Source organism: Sinocyclocheilus grahami, unplaced genomic scaffold (assembly GCF_001515645.1).
Source record: "Sinocyclocheilus grahami isolate Dianchi unplaced genomic scaffold, SAMN03320097.WGS_v1.1 scaffold523.1, whole genome shotgun sequence".
In the NCBI taxonomy this organism is placed as follows: Eukaryota; Metazoa; Chordata; class Actinopteri; order Cypriniformes; family Cyprinidae; genus Sinocyclocheilus; species Sinocyclocheilus grahami.
Window position 1 is genome coordinate 1,137,145 of NW_015505702.1, and position 20,860 is coordinate 1,158,004.

Genomic DNA, 20,860 nt, shown 5'->3' on the forward strand with positions numbered 1-20,860 from the left:
TAACAGATGTAGCCTTACTTGGTGACTTCACTGTCTTTGCAATTTCTAGCATTGTATTAGTTTTGAATATTTCTCATGGGCATTTAATATTTTTTTACTTTCAGTCTGAGTTAAATCTTTTTTTTGGCTCATTTTATCTGTAAAAGAAAATCTGCTTAATAATTATGCACACCTGAATACAAGACATTTTTCAATTCAGCCTTCATGAATAATTATATATCAATTATAAATTATTAAATACAAGATTAATAGTAGTTATTAAGATTGATGTCGTTTGGAATTGGTAAAATGTGCTTGGAAAAAAATATGATCAGAATATCAACTTGCATAATTATGCATGCACTCGAGGTAATGCAAGAAATGTTGTGATTGGTTGTCAAGGAAGCCAATCAGAATTTAGCAGCCTCGGTCTCTGATTGGCTGGAATTATGGCACATTGCACGCCAGCTGTTGGCATTTAGCGAGCACTGAGGGTGGCATCAGGTGAGCAAGCTAGTGAAACGTTGCACGTGCAAAAGAGAAGGTCTGCACACATCCAAAAACGTATTTTAAATGCAAAATTGATTTCCGTGCGCTCGAAATACTTTTTTCTTTGCGAAAAGAAAATGTTCTCCACAAAACTCAGATTGCACGTGTGCAAAATGCACTTGTGTGCTCAAAATATGATCTTTCGCGCGCAGAATTGCGGCAGAAATGTAAGCCCATACTCTACTGGCCAATAGGAACATAATGATATTACCACTGTCTCACATACTATTATTTGCCTTTTTTTTCAGTTTCTAGCCATGCAGCCTTTCTCTCTGGTTTTATTACAGCTGCACCTTTTATAGTTTGCAGAACAGATAGCAGAACATTAGAACATTAAAATCTAAAATTACTCTTTAAAGCATTAAAATAACTAAATTAAAAGGTAAAATCACTGAATTAAAAAAGAAAGAAAATGACTCCATTTTAACTGCTATAAGAAACACACATTAACTAATTTGAGCTTAGTAATTAGTAGCCTACTAGCTTACATTTGATTTACCTATTACAATAGTCCACTTACAGTTACTGCTATCATAGAAACACACTTTATATTTAGGTTTAAAATTCTACAAAAGACATTTAATGTCCAAAAACCATTTTTTTAGCAAAATTAATATTTTACTCAGAATTATTGTGCTCCTATTTGATTGCGCTCAGTCTGTTTAGTGCGCATGCAAGCGTCAGCCTTGCCCACTCCTGATAGAAACACACTTTATATTTAGGTTTAAAATTCTACAAAAGACACATTTAATGTCCAAAAACCATTTTTTTAGCAAAATTAATATTTTACTCAGAATTATTGTGCTCCTATTTGATTGCGCTCAGTCTGTTTAGTGCGCATGCAAGCGTCAGCCTTGCCCACTCCTGACAGCAAAATGGATATATTTGCATGACTTTCTAACATTTCCAGATGAAAAATATACCGGTGACATGTCAGTTATGCACGGAGGAAAACACAACGTCTCAAATGCATTAAACAGCACAGATATATTAGCTGTTTGTCATGGTGGATCGATTTGATCCATGATCAACATTAAAGTCTGCTTAAGAATAAGCGTGCACAAATTAGTGAGGGATTGTGAATTTAATTTGTCGTTAATGGAACCGCTTTAGCCCCTATTGATTTGTTAGGTTATTTCAAGTCCGGTTTTGGACTTTAATCCCAGTTTTTCCTTGAGTCTCCGTGGTGTTGTAATGATGTGTCTTATTCACGCAGCAGCAGCAGTGATGAGACAGCGCGCTTGAGAAACAGTTTAGAGAGAAGAACTCAATCTACTTATAAAATATTGGTCACAGATTATTGGTCACTTTCTAAATAATAAAAGTTTAGCGCACCCACTAGTAATTATATATAAATAAATCGTTTTTTACCAATGCACCTACGTTAGAAACGATGCATCACGATATAAATGACAACTTGTAGCCAATGCACACTTTTTAAACCCATGCATCGCATCGTTAACTTTTTATGCCGATGCACCGAGCGAATCGGGGAATCTTCCCATCCCTAGTGTGTATATGTATATATACCGCTCGGTTCTTCCCTTTTTTACAGACCTTCATGCCGCTCTCCCTGATTTCCTTGATGAGGCTGCCAGGGTTGGTCGTGGCTTCTAGATGGAAAGTGTACTGATTGGCTCCCGCTGCTGCCATGGGCTTCACCCATTGCTCTGGCCTGGACACCATCATATGCATGTCTGTAATAAGGCAAAGGGTAAGCAAAGCCTCCAAACCTACACAGAGCAAACACTGCAATGTTTTACTTATCTGGTTTATCCTAGAGGAAATGTTTATTTAAGAACACAGAAAGAGAGTGAAAATGTGAAAGAACCCAGGGTGTCTACTTGAGAGGATTACTAACAAAACTATTCCAACGAAGAGGACCAGATTGTGTGCAGCTCAAATGAAACCGAAACTAGAGTAGATGCAATTTTGCAATGACTGGAACTCACCAAAAAAAGGATCAGGTCGGATACAGCGTCGTAAACATTCCACCATAGGATGTCCAAATGTGATGTTTGGAACAAAATGCCTTCAGCAAATTTAAAGATGAAGGAAAGAGATTGAAAAAGGCAGGGTTAGATATCTTAACTTCTGACCAAAAAAAAAAAAAACTCCTGACAAAAGTATTAAACACTGCAACCGTTTTCAACATTGACAATAATAATAAATAAACAACAAAAGTTTTTTGAGCACTAATTCAGCATATTTGAATGAAATCTGAAGGATCATGTGACACTGAAGATTGGAGTAATGGCTGCTAAAAATTCAGCATTGACATCACAGGGATAAACAACATTTTACATTGTAATAATATTTCACAAACTTACGGTCTTCTGTATTTTTTTTATCAAATAAATGCAGCCTCAGTGAGCATAAGAGACTTCTTTTAAAAACATTTATTTATTTACCAAACCCAACCTTTTAAATTGTGTGTGTGCTTTATTTATTTATGGCTGACTAAATACTTTTTTGCCCCACTGTACATACATACATACATTCATTTGGGTGCAGATCCAGTAAGCCCCTAACTTTGTGTAAATAAAATTTGACAAGGGAAAAAGATAATTGTCTCACTGCAATGCCAAGCTGTGTATGACTTCTTGTAACTTAATATTGTGGCTTTTTTTTTTTTTTTTTTTTTGCAACGAGGGTGAATTCATGCTGTATCATTCCTGTGCCAAAATGTGGGATAACTAAATGTTCTTGCTCATTAAAATTACTTTAGAATGTAATATGGTATTGGTTCTCTGGTCATGGTCGCTCTCAGTGCCTGCAGGTCAACATTGGGTGAGAAACTTAGACGAAAATTAGCTAACTTTATTCCTCACCCATCCATAACGTCAAGGTGCAGATAATCAGCACCGCACTCCATCATTCGCTCACACTCCCTCCCGAGCTGCGACAGATCGCTGCTCAAAATAGACGGTCCGACTTTCGCCGTGTACGCCATGCTGCCGCTTCCTGCCTCTAGTCTGCTGCACACTTCCTTCTTCTTCTTCTTCTTCTTCTTCTTCTTCTTCTTCTTCTTCTTCTTCTTTGGAATTTTTGGCGTATTCCGCACCATAGGCACATACCGCCACCAACTGTTTCTAATCATACATGGATGATAGTCCCGCCTCTATTCATATTTTATTTATTTATTTTTTCATTGTTAATTTTATTTCGGGCTCACCCAAGCTGTATCTCTGGCTGCTGCGTGTTCAGCTCCCATGCCAAAAAACCCAGCGTGTGTGTTCCCCTATTCCTTTGCTTTATTTATTTAACTATCAAATTCGTTTATTTAATCCTGTTTCTACTATATATTCCATTACTATTCTTTGATCACTACCTCCTCTTAATCCTTTTCATAATATCCTATTTATCTTCTTTTTTTCTTTATTATTACCATTTAAGTTCTTTATCATTTTAATTCTCTCTATATTATATTTCCGACATGTTCAACGGTTTCTATTACCCCACAAAAAGCACATTTACCTGTAATATGTTTTATCTATTTTATATAGTGATGCATTTAGTCCTGTGTGCCCAAATTGTAATCTATTTTAAATCACCTCATCTTTCCTACATCTTCCAAAATTGCATACGTCTTTAACTGATGAATTCATTTTAAAATAAAACCTTCCTGTATCAGCTATGTCCCACTTCTTCTGTCACTCTTTTTGAATATTTGATTTAATAATTGATTTCATTTCTCCTCTTCCTAATGGGACTTCAATCTCGATATCCTTTTTGGTTGCCTTTTTTGCTAACTTATCTGCTCTTTCATTTCCATTGATTCCTGTGTGAGCCGGACCCCTGCACACTTCCGCTATTCACACACGCCTTTCAAAACAAAAGTCCTGCGTCATCTCATTATGGCCAAGAGGTGGCGCGATTTGAAAAGAAAAAAAAAGACCCAAAAAACTTTTCAACTTTTCAAGCGCCAACGCAGGCGTCAGCCAATCAGATGACCGTATGCAAATACTCTAGCGCAGACTCTAGCCAATCGCGTTCATGCAACACCAGAAGCCTAATGTGATTGGCTGTTGTCACTATGACGGTCGCGTCAGAACCACGCTTCAGAAACGCCCTCCGTCAAGCGTTAACGCTGACCCCGTGTGAATGAGGCGTTACTGTGTTGGGAGCTTCTGTTACTGAATTCATTAATTGTGTGTCTGAGTCTACCTGGCAGATAAAGGTCTAATTTCTGAAATGTTTCATAATTTCGAAACCAAAAATAATTTAAATAATGTAAAAACAAAACGTTGTCAATTACTTTGCTAACTTGTTAATACATCAGTCACCCCCCACCCCCCACCCCACCCCCCATGAAACCAAAGGCAGGTAGTTTATAATTCACCACAGGTGTTTTGCAAGGAGCTTGACATTTCAAATAAACATTTCATTGTTCATTTGTCATTGAGAAAATTGATGTTTTTGATGTTTTGATGATGTGAATGATTAAATCTTTAGACCGACAGTGAAGTGAACAAAAGGTTAGGTTTTCCTTGATCTGCAGGGTGTAGCCTACTGATGCTTTCACGTTCATGTTTAAATCATTTAAGCAGAGCTTTAACAAATGTTTACCATTTTAGATGAATCAGGCAGTATGCTTCCCATTCCATGTTAAGGTTTGATTTATGTTGATATAAAATAGGTTTACAGCTTTCACTGATGTATAGAGGCTCTGATGAGCTTGACTGTTTACAAAAGGACATCCTGAAAGCCTGTCCTTTCCGATCCTTTGAGTCTGACTGATAACTCGGCCTGTGACGGATATGTCCTTTTCCCATCTCCTCATCCACCGTCCTTCCATCTCCACTGAGGTAAACAACTTCAATTGTCCTTAGACTTGTTTGTTTTCCTGAACTGTTTTTGTCCTCGGTTCAGGATGCTGTTTAAGAGAGAGAGAGATGCTGACATTGTTAATTTAACCAGCGGTGCTCATGGAGCATTTCATCAATTTTTCACATCTATGAGCTCAAACAACCCAAATATATTTAAAAGAAAACCTTAGCATAAACAATTTTGCGTATAAAATGAGAATATCTATAAATCTGAGACACAAAATCATCTGTACAAAATACAAAGCAGTGCTTTGAAAGCACAAAGGTGGGATTTCAGAAAATCTTGCATTAAGCAATATACAACCAAACACTCAATTTCCATCATTTATGTATTTATTGCCAGAATAGTTATTATGTAACACTTATCACCCCATGTAAGCACAATTATACAGTTTATGGGATTTATACAATTTCCGATGGAAAACTGTTTTCAGACAGAAAATATAAATGGAACAATAAAAGGAATAAGCATCTGTCTCACTAAAGTGTGACCCAAAACCATAGGCCAGATATCCCTAAAACTGGTCCATGATGACTATTAATTTGTCATGCCATTTCACAAGAGAAGGGGAAAATAGGGAAAAGGTATAATTTTGTTTTAACACTTTATATAATGGCATTGAAATGTAGAGGGATTATAAGTGAATTTGATTTTTTTTAATGTAAATTCAACATTTACTTTATGACCCAAGGCCCACAGTCAAGTTTTGGGCAGTTCTAGCATATCTGCTAATTTGACCTTCTCATTGAACAACAATAATTCTGCGCAGCACATAATGTTGATTTTTAAAATTGTTTGGGTGAGAGCTAAAATCTTTTATGAAGGGTTTCCGCTATGTATCTGCAGGGATGATGGTGTACATTGCCTCTGGGAATAGTCTTGGCTTTTCCTACCTCATTCCTAGCTCTGACGTGAGAAACACTGTCTCAGCTGCGTTCCTTCTCATATTAGAGGACAGCACTAGTTCTGCAGGGGTCCGATCTCTGAGCCAAAGCTGTAGGCAGACTTTCTGTTTGGTTAGTATTGTGGTGCTGTGGTATGGATCATGTTCCTCATGGTGAGTTTATGTGTCATGCTATGCTGCAATGATTTATGATGCCTCCAGGGAGTCTGCAGTCACCTGTTTGTTTATTAGTGTAAATGGAGCAGTGTACTAAACAGGCCAAATTAAACAGTCAATGTTTTAGTATAGGAAAGGACCAACCAATGTGAAAGGCCATTAAGGTTGACAAATGTGTTAGCAAAAAACAAACTGATATATTCTAATGAATATATACATTACTATATTGGCTGTATACTTATAAATCACGTATTAATGCCTTATTCTGCATGACCAACAGCTACCTTACTGACTATTAATTAGCAGAAAATTATGAGTTTACTGAGGCAAAAGTCAAAGTTAATAGTTAGTTAATAGTGAGAATTGGTCCCCAAATTAAAGTGTGATCATTTAGGTAAAATATATATTTTCAGGAACAATTTAAAGGGGTTTTCCATAGTTCAATATTTTCCCCAGGTTACTAAAAAGTAATAATCATGAAAATACTCAGGGGGGAATACTTGATAATTGGTCAATCATTACATTTATATTTTAGAAGTGATGTAAATACAAGCATAACATACAGTCTGGATTTACGCATGCAGCTTTGACTACCACAGAAGGGGTCGGAGGAGAAACTATAAAAAAAATTAGGCCTGTCCTTTTAGTCCTTTAGGTTGGGGTGAATTTGTCATTATTTATATGACTCAAGTTTCTTTGAAATATGGCAGTTTGAAGTGTTTGTATGAGAGTTTGCTGGGTCACACAGTTATTGGCATTGCTAGAGAAAGCAGAGGCAAAAAGTGTCTATCGGAGGAAGTCAAATGTCAATGTGATATAAAATATGTGAATACAAAGATGATTCTTAAATGCTGTAGTTTCCTATCATGGAACAACCTTTTTACTTAGCTGAGTCACAGAGATGTCATGGGGTCTTTGTCTGATTCAGGGATCTGCTTTGGGACACATATAATGATGAATAGAAAAGAATAGTGGGTGGGAAAATCTTGCTTCCCTGGTTTACTAATCAAGCTACAGTTTCCATGTGAAACGCAATCCTATACATATTTGATTCAGCATATTGTATGAGCTGATGTTTGTGGTAAATGTGAAAAGGGGATTGTTCTGCTCCCTTTACCAAAGCAGACCAGAGGTTCCCGTGGGAATTAATGCTTTGTCTATAAGAGAACATCTGACATTTCAGGGATGTGAAAACAAGACTCTGTGCCCATCTACACACACACACACACACACACACACACACATCTACCTCCAGAGAGAAACTTGACTCTCACCGACTTCTCCTTGACTGTGGGTTCAGTTATTCATCACTTAATGAATGCTTTTTGTCCAAAAAAGCATTTTGCTCAAGGTCACAATGATGGAGGAACTGAGAAATTCTCAATTTCATACATCTCTCCCCTTCCTGGGTTTAAAATAAGAACCAACCCAGATATTTTAACGGTGCCACCAGCCAATTAACAAGAAATAGAAGTTCAACATACTGCGGAGAGAGTAGACATAATGTATTTTTTCACAAAACAATAGTATATTACTCGTAATGATAGTCTGAAGTCATCCACTGAATTCTTTAGAACTACTTTAGTCTACTTTAGAACTATGCAAGTAAACGTTACTGGGTCTGTCTACGTGAACAGGCATGTGGCACATATTATCTCTAGAATCCTTATAGGGGTTGAATGTTTCTGCATGAAAAAGAAGACACAGTGATGACATGTTTGGCTGGAACCCAAGTGACAACCTTAGGTCTTTGATACATTGTGAGTCTAATTAGAGCAAAAGATGATCTGTCCTTTAAAAAGTTATTTATCCGTTACTCATAACTACAGTTTGTGACCCCTCTCCTTCTAACTAATGATAGTAAGTGACAAACTCTAGAATATAAATGTATTTGATGCCAACAGATCGATAGGGTAATGCTTTTAGAATAAATTCTCTGCTTCTGCAAAATTTCTGGATGTTGTAGAAATGACAAGTACACTATAGTGAACTTGGCCAGTCAGATTCACAGTCCTTCTGAAAATTAACTGTTTTTCTTTGAATAGAAGTTCAGCTGTAGTTCACTGTCACATATCCGTGTCATATGAATGATGTAGCTGTACATGTGTGGAATCACTAATTGATATCTGCATCTGTGAAAGTGATAGAGAGATGGTGGAAAAGGATTCAGCCATAACGACCCTTCAGGCAAAACATGGAAGAAATGAAAAGAGATGTGACCTTCCAGTCATCCTTACCAACTACTGTATCTGTTCCTGTTCTTACAAAAACATTTTGACTGAGGAAACTTTGAGAAGCTGGGACAGCTTGTCAGCCTTTTTTCGTCAGTTTTTAGGCAATACTTTAAATTTAGTCAATTCATTGTCATATTCATTCATTTTAATCCATTTTAACCTTTCCAAAGCATAACAGATTTTTTCCCAGTGATTAACTATAACTCACAGATGGCATGGCAGTAATGTGAGACATCAATATTTGTAAAGCAAAAGTGAAAAGAGAGAACATTACCTCAGGGTTGTGGCCTTGACACTAGCAGTTAGGGTGGAGGATATTGTGGGGCACTGTCAGAAAGTTCCACCTAATAAACTGCCACAACTGTCACCATTATTAATGTTCAAGTCTTTATCTCCTTCTGTCAATATCCTACCTACAGCTTGAATCTGTAATCATTTGCAAGTGTAATGTGTAAGCCAGAAATATAACCACATGCATACATCTCTGCAAAGAGCTACATGAGACCACCCAACTCTTGAGAGACAACAGCTATCATTCAGCTGTACAGAGCTGTTACGTTTGCAGTCCAAAAAATCCTGGAAGGCATTTATAAGCCACGGGTTCCCTCATGAATTTGCTATGGGTTTTTAGCCGTCAATTCTGGAGTAAAATAAGGACTAATTAAAAACTTTTGTTTTACAAAATAACAATCATACCTCAAATGTGAATTTTGATACCATTTAGGTATGTTAAATACTAACAAGTTGCTGCAGTACATAACTACAAGTTACAACTACCACAAGAATGTAACTTTGCGTGTGTGTGACGAACATTGTAAAAACAAGCTGTCATCAGCAGTATTAAATGAGATGTAAACACACCTAAATCTACCATACACACAAAACATATTCAAAACATTTGCCTTTTATTTGGTGAATTTACAAATGAATGGATGTAATCAGTAAATGATGGGAAATGTATAATGTCATTGAAAAGTATGAGAACTGACATCAAACAAGAATGCCAGAAAGCAGAACCTTTCCTTGTCAGTTCCTGCTGAAGTTTCAAAAGCTTGTCTCTTTATCTTTAAGGATATTGAATTCATATTGTGTTCATGAAGAGATACTGTAACTGAGGAATCCAGGACTGACACGAAATGTAGATTAGACAAATTTGGTCCTGACAGAGAAATATAAACTGTTACACTAGAGATCAAGAATTTGAGTACATGATTGTTTGTGTTTATGTTAAATGTAATGTGCCATGTAATGTGTGTGCTTGGGGTGTATATACATTCTAGAGTTTTGTGATGTTTTGATAAAGTTTGTTTGCAGGATAAATATTTATCTTCTTGATTATGCATCATGTTTTACAGGATCACTCTCATTAAAGGTCCTTGGCAACTGCCGTATTTATGGACACAAAATTCACAACGAGTATCAACTGACTCAAAGACGAATCTTTTTATTTTTTTTGTAAAATCAACATACAGAAATACCGGCTGTTCACATTACATATCTTCCTGGGCTGCTCATTCAGCCGGCATTACCAGTGGCTCTTTGCCTTGTTCTCAAATCCCTTTTGGAGCACCAGCCAAACCACAGGAGGAGACTAAAATGAAAAACAATATTTGTCTTCTGAAGACTGTTTCTGCCCAAGCAGAAATATAATGAAGATCCAAGACGGAATAGCAGACGTATACATGACAATGCCATAATGTCTAAGTCTATGTATTTTTCTATCTTGGATAGCCTGTAAACGGAGGCCCTGTATAACAGAAACAAAACTGATGTGAGTCGACCTGTTTCAAACTGGTGGTCTCTTTTCCTATCCTGTGTGAGTTTAACACAGTCCCAGCCTACACTCATGACAATGTTGTGTTTGAAAGAATAAATTTTTATGAAGCATCATTTTTATGACGTTTGATGTTTTTGAAGTTTTGACTGTGTTGTGTAAGTGCCTGACAGTTTTGTTGTGCTGTGGTGTCATTTTCCAGACATGAACACTTTGAACATGACAAAATAAATTAATAGCTGCCGAGAAAGACACAGGGGAAGTTTAGGGATGAAAATGTGTCCCACCATGACTGGTGTGAGAACGGAATTAACAGATTAGAGACTTACTGAAACCAAATGAGTTCAAGAAGGGTCCAACTGAGTTAATAAACCAAACTGCTAATTACGGGAAAACTCTTCAACTATACAACAATAATCTTCTTTGATGCTCGAAAGTGTGGAACATACTGAATTAATTAGTTAGACTTTGTGTTTAATCCATAATCATGCTAACTTGACTGTGGCTCTTTATGAAAGATTAAATAATTAGAAACTTTGGGACAATAATATTGTATAATTATTATTTTTTAAATTTTATGCAGCCAGCCATGCTTTCATTATGTAGTTTAAATTAAAAAATATATATATAAGAAACCTTGGGTTTATAAAGCAAGTTTTGGAAAACAGCCATTAGATGATGTTGAATAACAAGGCAGCTTTTGAACAACCATGGATTGTGTACAGAAGACCTTAAGGGGTTTTGCTCAGGCCTTGCAGGTGTCTAAATACAGGAAAGTGTTGAAAGTATTATAGACTTGACATTGGTTGCACAAGGAGTTTAAGTCAACATAAATCAGACTCTAATGTGTCCTTGTTCTGCCCCTGCATCTGTTTGATGTGGAAATGCTGCTCAGAACTAGCTGACTAAGATGGAAATAAATAAATAAATATTCAATGTAAAAAGGATTCTGCTGAGTTCTACTGAATATGCTAAACCTTTACAGCTTGGTTTTGGTACAGCTGGTAAATGTTTAAAGAGTTTAATTCCATTAAAAAAATAACCTATGGAAAACAAAAGGGTCAGAGTTTTATAAAGTTTCACTGTAGGGTTTTGATTGTGTTGTTGTATTGTTCCTGCAAGTTACACTGAACTCAACTGTTGTATAAATTACCTGGCCTGAATTACAACTGTGCTAATATGCTTGTGTGCTAGTGCTTAATTATTGTTTGGACAATTTCCATGCACTAAGAATCAAAACTAAATAATAATAATTTTAATATAAGTTTATTTTGAGAATTGTTCTCTTGTTTTTATAATGAACACTGCATTCTATTAAGCTTCTTTGAGTTTATAGGTCAGCGTGAGATACTGAAAGAAGAGATGAGAGAGACAATAAGTTTATTTCCATAGTCATTTATGTATTTCAGTTACATCCCTTTACATTTACAAAATCTTTTACATATTCTTAACATTTTACACTTAATGTACAGAATGTGGTTAAGGCTTCTTGACTGCAAGTTAATATAGTCATGACATCTTGAGATGTTTTTTAGTTAAACCAAAAACTTCCATCACTGTTGTTTGAAACCGTATGTTGTAGTACTGTCTTGTAGGTACAATGTTCATTACCATTGTAAGTTTTTATGACGCCTTTAGGGTGTAAAATAAAAAGGGGCCACCCCTGTTGAACAGAATGGTGAACCATGTTATACTACAGTGTTGATTTAAATAATCAAAGATCAAAAGGCATGACTAGATTGAATCCATAGTAATTCCAGCTCACGCATGGGTTAATCCTAACCATGCTCATATTCCATCAGATACCATAGAGAAGCTATATATTCAAGTGTAGGAGAAAAATAATTTAAAGAAGACAAATTTGATGTTTAATTGTTTCTTAAGTTACGCTGAGACAAGATATATTTAATAAGCACTATGAATCAAATTATTTATTTCCGAGCACATTTAAGTATTCAGTGTTCCAACAGAACTCAAAAATAACAAAAATATGTGATGCAAGTAAAGATAAATATAACAACTTAACTTACTTTTCAGATAATTGAAATATACACATCAAAAATAAGCTTAAATGCCCTTCCAAGTACACACATGTGGCTCTGTTACAAGGTGACAGCCAGTCATAAAACATCATATATACACATGAAGTGCACATTAAAAAAGTCAGTTGAAAATTAATTCTTTCTGACCTGTTCCATCCTTCAAAACATGTTGGCATGTGCAATTGCAGAGAACATGTGAACACTGACTGTTCAAAAAACAAAAGTAATGCCAATTCTCTTGCCAAAGACACAAAAGCCCCTCTTTTATCATAGAAAGTGCTTTTAGCAATTTAATCAGTAGCAATTAAGCTAAATATGAACACATTTAAGATAAGAACTAGACCTACATCACTATACACTCTTAAAAATAAAGGTGCTTCAAAAGGTTCTTCAAGCGATGCCATAGAAGAACCATTTTTGGTTCCACAAAGAACCATTCAGTCAAAGATTCTTTAAAGAACCATCTTTTTGTAATCTGAAGAACCTTCTTTCACCACAAAGAACCTTTTGTGAAACAGAAAGGTTCTTCAGATGTTAAAGGTTCTTTATGGAACCATTTAGACAAAAAGGTTCTTCTATGGCATCGTGAAGCACCTTTATTTTTAAGAGTGTACTGTTACATTACTTAAAGGAGCGCTGTTATAAATAATATTTTTTATAAACTTTACCACAATTTTAATGGTTTGTTGACCTTACACAGTAAAAAAGGTTGTAGAAAGTATTTTCACTCAGAAATTGCTAGCAAATTTCACAAATAATTAAGAAGAAACAGCAAGTAACAGTGAAATAAACATAGCATTTAGAAGTAGAAAGACGAAAATTTTATTTTTCTTGTAAAACTAACTCCAATAATGTTTTTTTATTTACAGCTTCAGTTTCTTTATTTTATTTTATTTTTCATTTATTTATTTTTTCCCCACATGCTTGTTACATTATAAATCATTATTGTCATTTTTGGACACAATTATGGGAAATTCCCTTTTTGGAATGATACAGCATCAAGCTGTAACATGCTATACCTAAAATCATGTTTCTCTAAAGTGGTTCAAAATTTTAAAATGTAGGCTGCCAGTTAATTTGGAATCAATTCTTTGTATTTGAATGAGTTTTTGGAATATTTCAAATGAATTGATTAGTATCTTTGGAGTCACTGCTGAGCATTTACTGCAATTTTGACAGAACACATGGTCAATTTTACCTGAATTTCAGGAAAACATCTCAAAGTGGTTCTGATTTTACAAAATCCCATCAGTCTTTGGCACATTTCAAATGAATTATTCAGAATCTTTGGAGTCACTGTTGAGAATTTACTGCAATTTTGACGAAAAACATTTAGTTTAGTTTATCTAAGTTTCAGGAAAACATGTCAGAGGAGTTCATGTTTTGAAGCAGTGCAGAACTCTGCTTGAGGATGACGGTCTTGAGGATCCTAGCTCACAGCCGTAGGGGTGTTTTCCACCATTGCATACTCTGTCTCGGTGCCCTGAGAGCCCTCCATGAGCCGCGCCAGCCCTGTACGTTTGGAGTATTTGAAGATGAAGGCTTTCATGAGGTCATAACGGTAGTGACGGTGAGCGAAGCTGTAGACAACAGGGTTCACACAGCAGTGCAGCAGCGACAGACATTGCGTAAGGTTCAGCGCCACAAAAAGGCCGTTCTCTAAACTGCAGCCCAGCGGCAGCACACCTAGCATTGCTAGCGCATCGACTAACAGCACAGCATGATATGGTGCCCAGCAAGCTATGAAAACTACTATGTACGTGAGGATGACCTTCCTGCTCACGCTACGATCCTGGTCGCCATTTGAAGGGGAATGAGAGGAAGAGGAAGCCAGAGTGTTTGCCAACAGCGCATAGGACACTGCTATAACGGGGAAGGGTATGACAAAACCAAGAGCCACAAAGCTCAGCTGAATGCCCACCATCCACTGCAAAGGGTTGTCTTGTGGATATACAGGATGACACAAAGTCACATGACTGTGTAGTGATTTGACGGACTGCAGGAAGTATGTGTCAGGTATCGAGGCGAATAAAGCAAGCAACCATGTTGCCACACACACTAAACATCGTATTTGTCGTCCTCGTCTGTGAGAAATCTCCCCCGAGCGGACCACTGAAAGATACCGGTCCACACTCATGCAGGCCAGGAAGAAGATGCTGGCAAAAAGGTTGACACTGAACAGTAGATGTGTGAGCTTACAAGCCGCTTGGCCAAACGGCCAGTGACCGCCCTGTGCCAGCGAGCTCACCCACACTGGGAGAGTAGCGACCACACACAGGTCAGCCACTGCTAGATTTAATATATACAAGTGCGTGTCATGGTTATGACGTTCCGAGCGCAAGTTGACCCACACTACCAGTGCATTGGCGGCCAGGCCCACAACAAAAATGAAGGCATAGAGTGTGCACATAGCACGGAGGAGAGCAGAACGGTTGAAGGATGTGGGGCACATTTGCATTTCCACCCCCGAGTTGTTGTCACTGGCGTCTGTGAAGTTTAATTCTTCCCACATGGTGAAGAATTCAGTCAGTTCACTGGCACTTAGACTCATCTTCTCATTTGGTGGTGAAGACTGCAACTGTGGAAGGAGAAGAAACTGAAGTTAAACACCCATCAACATGTAGTTCAGTTATGATTAGCATAAGGTCTATGTCATCGGGTTATTAAATATCAATTAATTAAATTGATTTTGGGGTCAAATATTACCTGGACATATATATGCAAAATGTAACAATGTAATATAATAAAATATATTTTAATATCATTGATTAATTTTGGGTATATTTTTCTAGACATTTAAATTACATATAATTTATTAATTATATTTTACTAAATTATGATGTATTACAGTATGCATATTGTATATGTTTATTATTTTTGGCTGTTTATTACTAAAAAAAGAGTTTCATATATTTGTTAATATTACACTACCATTCAAAAGTTTGTGGTCAGTTTGTGGCAAGGTACTTTTTAAAGAAAATGATTACTTTTATTTAGCAAGGATCCACTAAATTTATCAAAAGTGACAGTTAAGACATGTATAATAAATGATTCATATTTCAAATGAAGGCTGTTCCTGAACTTTCTATTTATCAAAGAATTCTAAATAATATATTAAGCAAAACAAAAGTGTTAAGCAGCAAAACTGTTTTCAGCATTGATAATAATAAGAAATTTGTCTTGAGCAACAAATGGGCTAAATATATTGAAACTGAATTTTAAATTGTAATAACATTGTAATAAAAACACATCCTGGCTGAAAATAAAATCTTAAAGACCCAAACTTTTGAACGTTAGTGTATATTTTGCGTAAATAAACTTTATCAAGCAATTAAGCACTCCACCCCCACCCCCAAACTGTTGCTTTCTTATTTTCCTCTTTTGATTGTGACGTGAAATATGACCTGCCTTTGTGTTAGAGAGGTTTCATTCACTGGAATGACCTTAGAAGTGATTGTAAGTCCCATAATAGGATTTAAAGGGGTCATATACGCCTTCTTTCTTTGCGTGAACATTTGGGCGGCGTTATGCAAATCTTCCCAGATAGTGAGGTAGATATGTGGGGGCGTGTTAGAATGAGCTGTTTTAGGTAGGTGTGGCTGACTCTTAACTTTTATAAAGAATATCTCTTTGGATTTGAGACTTTAGTCTTTGCAACTTTACAGATCTTCTTTATGCACCAAGAGCTTGTAACACTCCAAAGAGAAAGGAAAAATTTAAATCACATCATATGACCCCTTTAAGAGCAATTGTCAGAAAACAAGCAAGCAATTATGTAAAGTATTGCTATGAACTATCAGATGCAGGTTGTTATTTATTTATTTATTTTTCTCACAGGGTCATACTCATAAGTGAAGTTTAAACCTTTTTATTATTATTATTTAATTGACATAAGACCTCTCAGTCATGGAAGACAAACCTGTATATGGCACTAGAGCATTGCCTTTTTTGTGAAATTGTCACAGCATCCTATTATAATTTCATGGTTCAGCTCGGTTAGAAATTTGACACTACTTCAAAAGCCCAAAGCTGTTTGGCTTCAAGCCAGTCATGTTAAAGTACCCTTAAGCTGGTTCTGCTTTTCACAAATCAAAGTGACTTAGTTCTGTGACTTCATAGTGATTTCTATGAGCAAAGTAATGTCAGTTTATGGATTTTGTCACGCCATCTTAAACATCTAAGTGGTCCATTCTAAAAGCTATGTGGTTGGTGAGGTCACAGACCCTTGACCCTTGATTTTTCTCTGGTCACTAAATCCTTTTTTAGTGGAACCTTTCAGTCTCCAGCAGAGCTGCCACAACAGATATTAATGTCAGTATAATGCTGTTCTGAGTAAATCTATAAAAATATTAAATAAGTCTGTCTCATGTTATGTTGTATAGGACTTATAAAGAGTGTGTGATTGTGTTTATGTACTGAAATGTTATAACTGGGGATAATTTTCCCTTACAAAAGGAAATTTCCTGTTGCTCCACCTGTATTCTGTTTGAAGTTCATTACAAAGTGAAATCTAATTGTTTTCCATTTAGTAAGTACACAATAGTGTTGTTTGATAAAAGCTTTTAGGTTTGTTTGTTTGTTTAAGAATGGTTTATATGCTTTAACCCTAAGAGGAAATGGTTTAGGAAGTTCTAAGCACAACATGTAATTGATGAATCTTTTAAGGACTGAAACATGTGGAGATACACATGCAAACACTCTTTACCTTCTTTCTAATTGTGTCCTTGTCGCTGTCTAATAGATGCTCCACAGCACTGCAACTGACCATTTAAACTCTGAAATGCGTCTGAATGGTTCCTGGGCTTACAGCAGTACACAATGGAGACACTGGAGTGTCAAAGGTCAAATGCTTTATGACAACAGACACCTTGAGGGCCTTGAACCTGTGACACTGCTCTTGACAGGATGACAGGATGTTGGATATTAAGTCATGATTTGCTCAAAATTGTGAATTATCTTTGAAATGGGCATACAGATCCAATTCATTAGTTAAAAACAGTTTCTATTCATTAGCTGTGCAAGCTCTCTAGGCCATAAATGCAGCAAATTCTTCTTTCTTTTCAATTAAAATTAAATTCATTCCATCTTACCACACCCCAAACTAATTTTGTGTTTCGAATGAATTTATTTATTTTGAGGTTATGGATTTTGACAAATGTAAACAGTTTAATAGAATGATACATTGAGTAAAGCTCAAAGCATGAGCTAATATGACAGACTGGGATTACTGGCAGCAAACAGAAAGCAGAAAGTATGTAAAGCCAAACCATGGACATAATGAACTATGATGAAAATGCTTAACATATGTGACCTTTTTCTCAAAAGTAAAATCTTTTCCGCAGCATTGATGTGACGATCCATGATACAATAGAAAGAGCATTGGGTTTTGTGTATGTAAACTTTTCCTGCAAATTAACCAACTGGCCTGCCCCAAAAATAAAAACGGCCAAAACTGGCCAAATTTTAAACTATTATGTCATCATTTACTCAGTCTCATTTTGGGGGAAAAGTCCTACAAACATGGGTGAGTATAAATGTTGTTGTTGCTGTTTGTTTATTTTGTTTAAATACATTTTAATAAAAGTTTGGTTTATTTTCTAGAGTAGCCTAGATGAAAAATCGATGGACTAATCGATATATCATGATAATACATAGACCTGAATTGTTTTTTGCGCCCCTACGCAGTTAGCCTGAAGTAGTCAACAATACTAAAGTTTTTGATATATATCGAAATCACGAAGCTTTTAACATTGTCAGCATTTCTGTGTAGTCAATATTAATCCCAATGGAATGCGCACAGCATATATATATATATATATATATATATATATATATATATAGTGTTGCCATGGTTACGTGATTTACGTCCTCCTCAAGCAAGCGACTTCTGACACCGAACGTTTATTTTGCGCCAGAAAAAACATACGCGTTATAGCTAAGTTCATTTCTGTTAAAACATAAAACTATTTGAAATGCTAACAACTTTATTACGAAACCCCTCACACTAGCAAATGAGATATCATAAAGAAGATCTGCTTTTAGAAAAAAACCCAACCTATTCAACCTATTCAACAAATCGTCGAACTTACAATGTAGTGCAGGTGTCTCAAACAGGCAGTGACTAATATAGCCAACTAAAACTCGTCTCAAGTCTTTTGCTTGTTCTTTAGGACAAAATGATATTTCTTACCTTTGTCATTTTGACTTTAAAGATTGGTCAGTGCGCAATATTAATCCACGGTTTCGTTCTTGTCCGCCGATGAGATGAAGTGATTCCTTTGGCGCTTGTGCTTCAGGTTGTTTAAACAGAGTGAATGAAAGCGGTGACGCCCATCTGCGGCTGACAATAGCGGCTCCGAACGCACCTCGGTCTGAACCATAGACTGTATAAAACCAGGTCTGAACACACTGACCAGAACCACTGCTGGACAAATGGATGCCACGAGTGGAATTGTACTGTTGAGCCACCAGTCTAAACAAATGAATAATATAAAATATAGGTTATATAAAATATAGGTTTTTATTCAATAATAAAGTACGTTTTTTATTTATAAGTCCAGGCCTATATCATATAGGCTACAACAAAATATTATATATATATATTATATACTGTATATAAACGTAAATATACAAATTATAAATAATTAATATAACAAATATAAGTGTAAATTAAAAAAATAAAATCATAAAAACTAATAATAAAATAAATGTAAAATACACAAAATTGCTAAATAAAAAGGGAGAGGGGGATATTTTTTAATTGTATACACCCACCCACCCACACACACACACACACACACACACACAGTTAACCATTCATGTAACTTTGTCCAGGGTCTCTCTGGCACCTCAGAAACCCTCATTTCCCATGCCTGATTACACATTATGAAACATAACCACCCAAAACGACAACCTGAGGTCTTGAAAAAGAATCTGTTAAAACCGGCAGCAGCAGGAAGAGTCTACAAAACCACAGAGCAAAGGCTAGCACCATGTCTTTACCAATCCTCAGTCTCGCTTAATGGAAATAAAACATCATATGTCTATTGTTATTTGTATGGGGAGGACATGGGATATGTAATGATTTTCTTTATCCTCTGACACAGAAAAGGTCTGACCTCATGAAGGACATGAATCGATGAAGGAGTGATTGTTTCCATCACGATAACCTGCATGAAAGGGCAGCCTCAGCACGCACGGATATCCATTGTCCCCAGCTATCAAAAGTTTCAGAGCAGATTTCAAAAAGTCACCGATAAGCATCATGGTTCTCCTTAACACTTGTGCCAACTTCTTTATGTGAGCTTTACATACACAGGAGGGGAGAGACCTTTTGGTGAAAGCTTTGAAACAGAGACTGAAAGAGGTGAATTAACGAGGGAAGAGAGCAGGGGTCCAAAGCTGCTGGAACAGAGGAAAAAAATCTCTGGCTTTTCAAACACACGCTTACCCTCCATTGCTAAGCAACAAATCTTGTAAAATGAGTGACTCAGTGCTTGAGAAAAAAGGACCTTTAAATAACTTCCTGCAGTGGAGGTTTCATTTAATTTAGTTAATGTTCAAGGATACTACATCATTTTGTCCATTGATGGTGCAACATTGTGACTGCACTAAAGCTTCCGGTGTTAATTTTAATCCAACAGATGTCTCAATAAACATGGAAGACTTGTGGCGACAGCTGAAGGCTGAATTGCTCTTGTCCAAAGGTGTTATTTGGGTCATGTGCTCTTCTGCTTCAGGGTCAAGGCCAGGAACGGGAGATCATGTCATCTTTCTGAACAACTCATTCTTGCAAGCAGATAACTGATATGCAACGGGTTACAGAAGCTCTTCACATGAACCTCTACTTGTAAATGGTTTACGTAAGTGTTTGTCTTATAAAATCGATGCCCTTTTAAATTTAGATGAAAGTTAAATTAAGCATACAAAAAAAAAACAGTGTAGGAACAATTTTCGCCATTACTGTAACTCTGCTTGTAAATTTCACAAATAACTATAAAGAAATGGCAAGTACCATTGAATTAAACATTAAATATTTATGTAGTAAGACTGAAATAAAGGTACACCAATAATATTTATTTTATTAACAGCTTTGAATTTTTTTTTAGAGTGTAACAGGATATAAAATGACCTCTTATCTCTCTGTTTATATATTTGTATTTGTTTTTCCCAAATAAAAAAGGATCTATTATTTTCTTTCTTAGTGCATTAACTATTTTACATCTATTATGTGTTTCCTAGAAGCTATTTCATATATTATTTCTAAGTACATTATAATTAATTCTGTAAGTTGGTAAAGAATGTGGTAAAGTGGATTATGCTTTTGCGCGGTGTAAAATCATTTTTCTCATTCATGACAAACAGAGGGAGCTTTCAGAGACTAAAAAGGGGG

General features: G+C 36.1%; 2 protein-coding genes across 2 annotated transcripts; both read right to left on the reverse strand.

The window, feature by feature from the left end:
* Positions 1–1,050: 1,050 nt before the first annotated feature.
* LOC107555029 (ribulose-phosphate 3-epimerase-like) lies at positions 1,051–3,734 on the reverse strand. Its single transcript, XM_016237713.1, has 4 exons — positions 3,360–3,734; positions 2,481–2,560; positions 2,086–2,225; positions 1,051–1,056 (listed from the first exon to the last, which is right to left on the reverse strand). Exons 1-4 carry the CDS (start codon positions 3,626–3,628, stop codon positions 1,051–1,053), a joined length of 495 nt encoding a protein of 164 aa, XP_016093199.1. The 5' UTR covers positions 3,629–3,734.
* Positions 3,735–13,388: 9,654 nt separating this feature from the next.
* Positions 13,389–18,761, reverse strand: LOC107555037 (atypical chemokine receptor 3-like). Its single transcript, XM_016237721.1, has 2 exons — positions 18,659–18,761; positions 13,389–15,046 (listed from the first exon to the last, which is right to left on the reverse strand). Exons 1-2 carry the CDS (start codon positions 18,665–18,667, stop codon positions 13,898–13,900), a joined length of 1,158 nt encoding a protein of 385 aa, XP_016093207.1. The 5' UTR covers positions 18,668–18,761; the 3' UTR covers positions 13,389–13,897.
* Positions 18,762–20,860: the final 2,099 nt, after the last annotated feature.

Coding starts and splice junctions, on each gene's coding strand:
- LOC107555029 (XM_016237713.1), bottom strand. CDS start 3,628: ATGATTAGAAACAGTTGGTGGCGGTATGTGCCTATGGTGCGGAATACG. Junction 2,561..3,359: donor CACCTTGACGTTATGGATGG/GTGAGGAATAAA, acceptor AATTTGCTGAAG/GCATTTTGTTCCAAACATCA. Junction 2,226..2,480: donor CCGACCTGATCCTTTTTTTG/GTGAGTTCCAGT, acceptor GCCTTATTACAG/ACATGCATATGATGGTGTCC.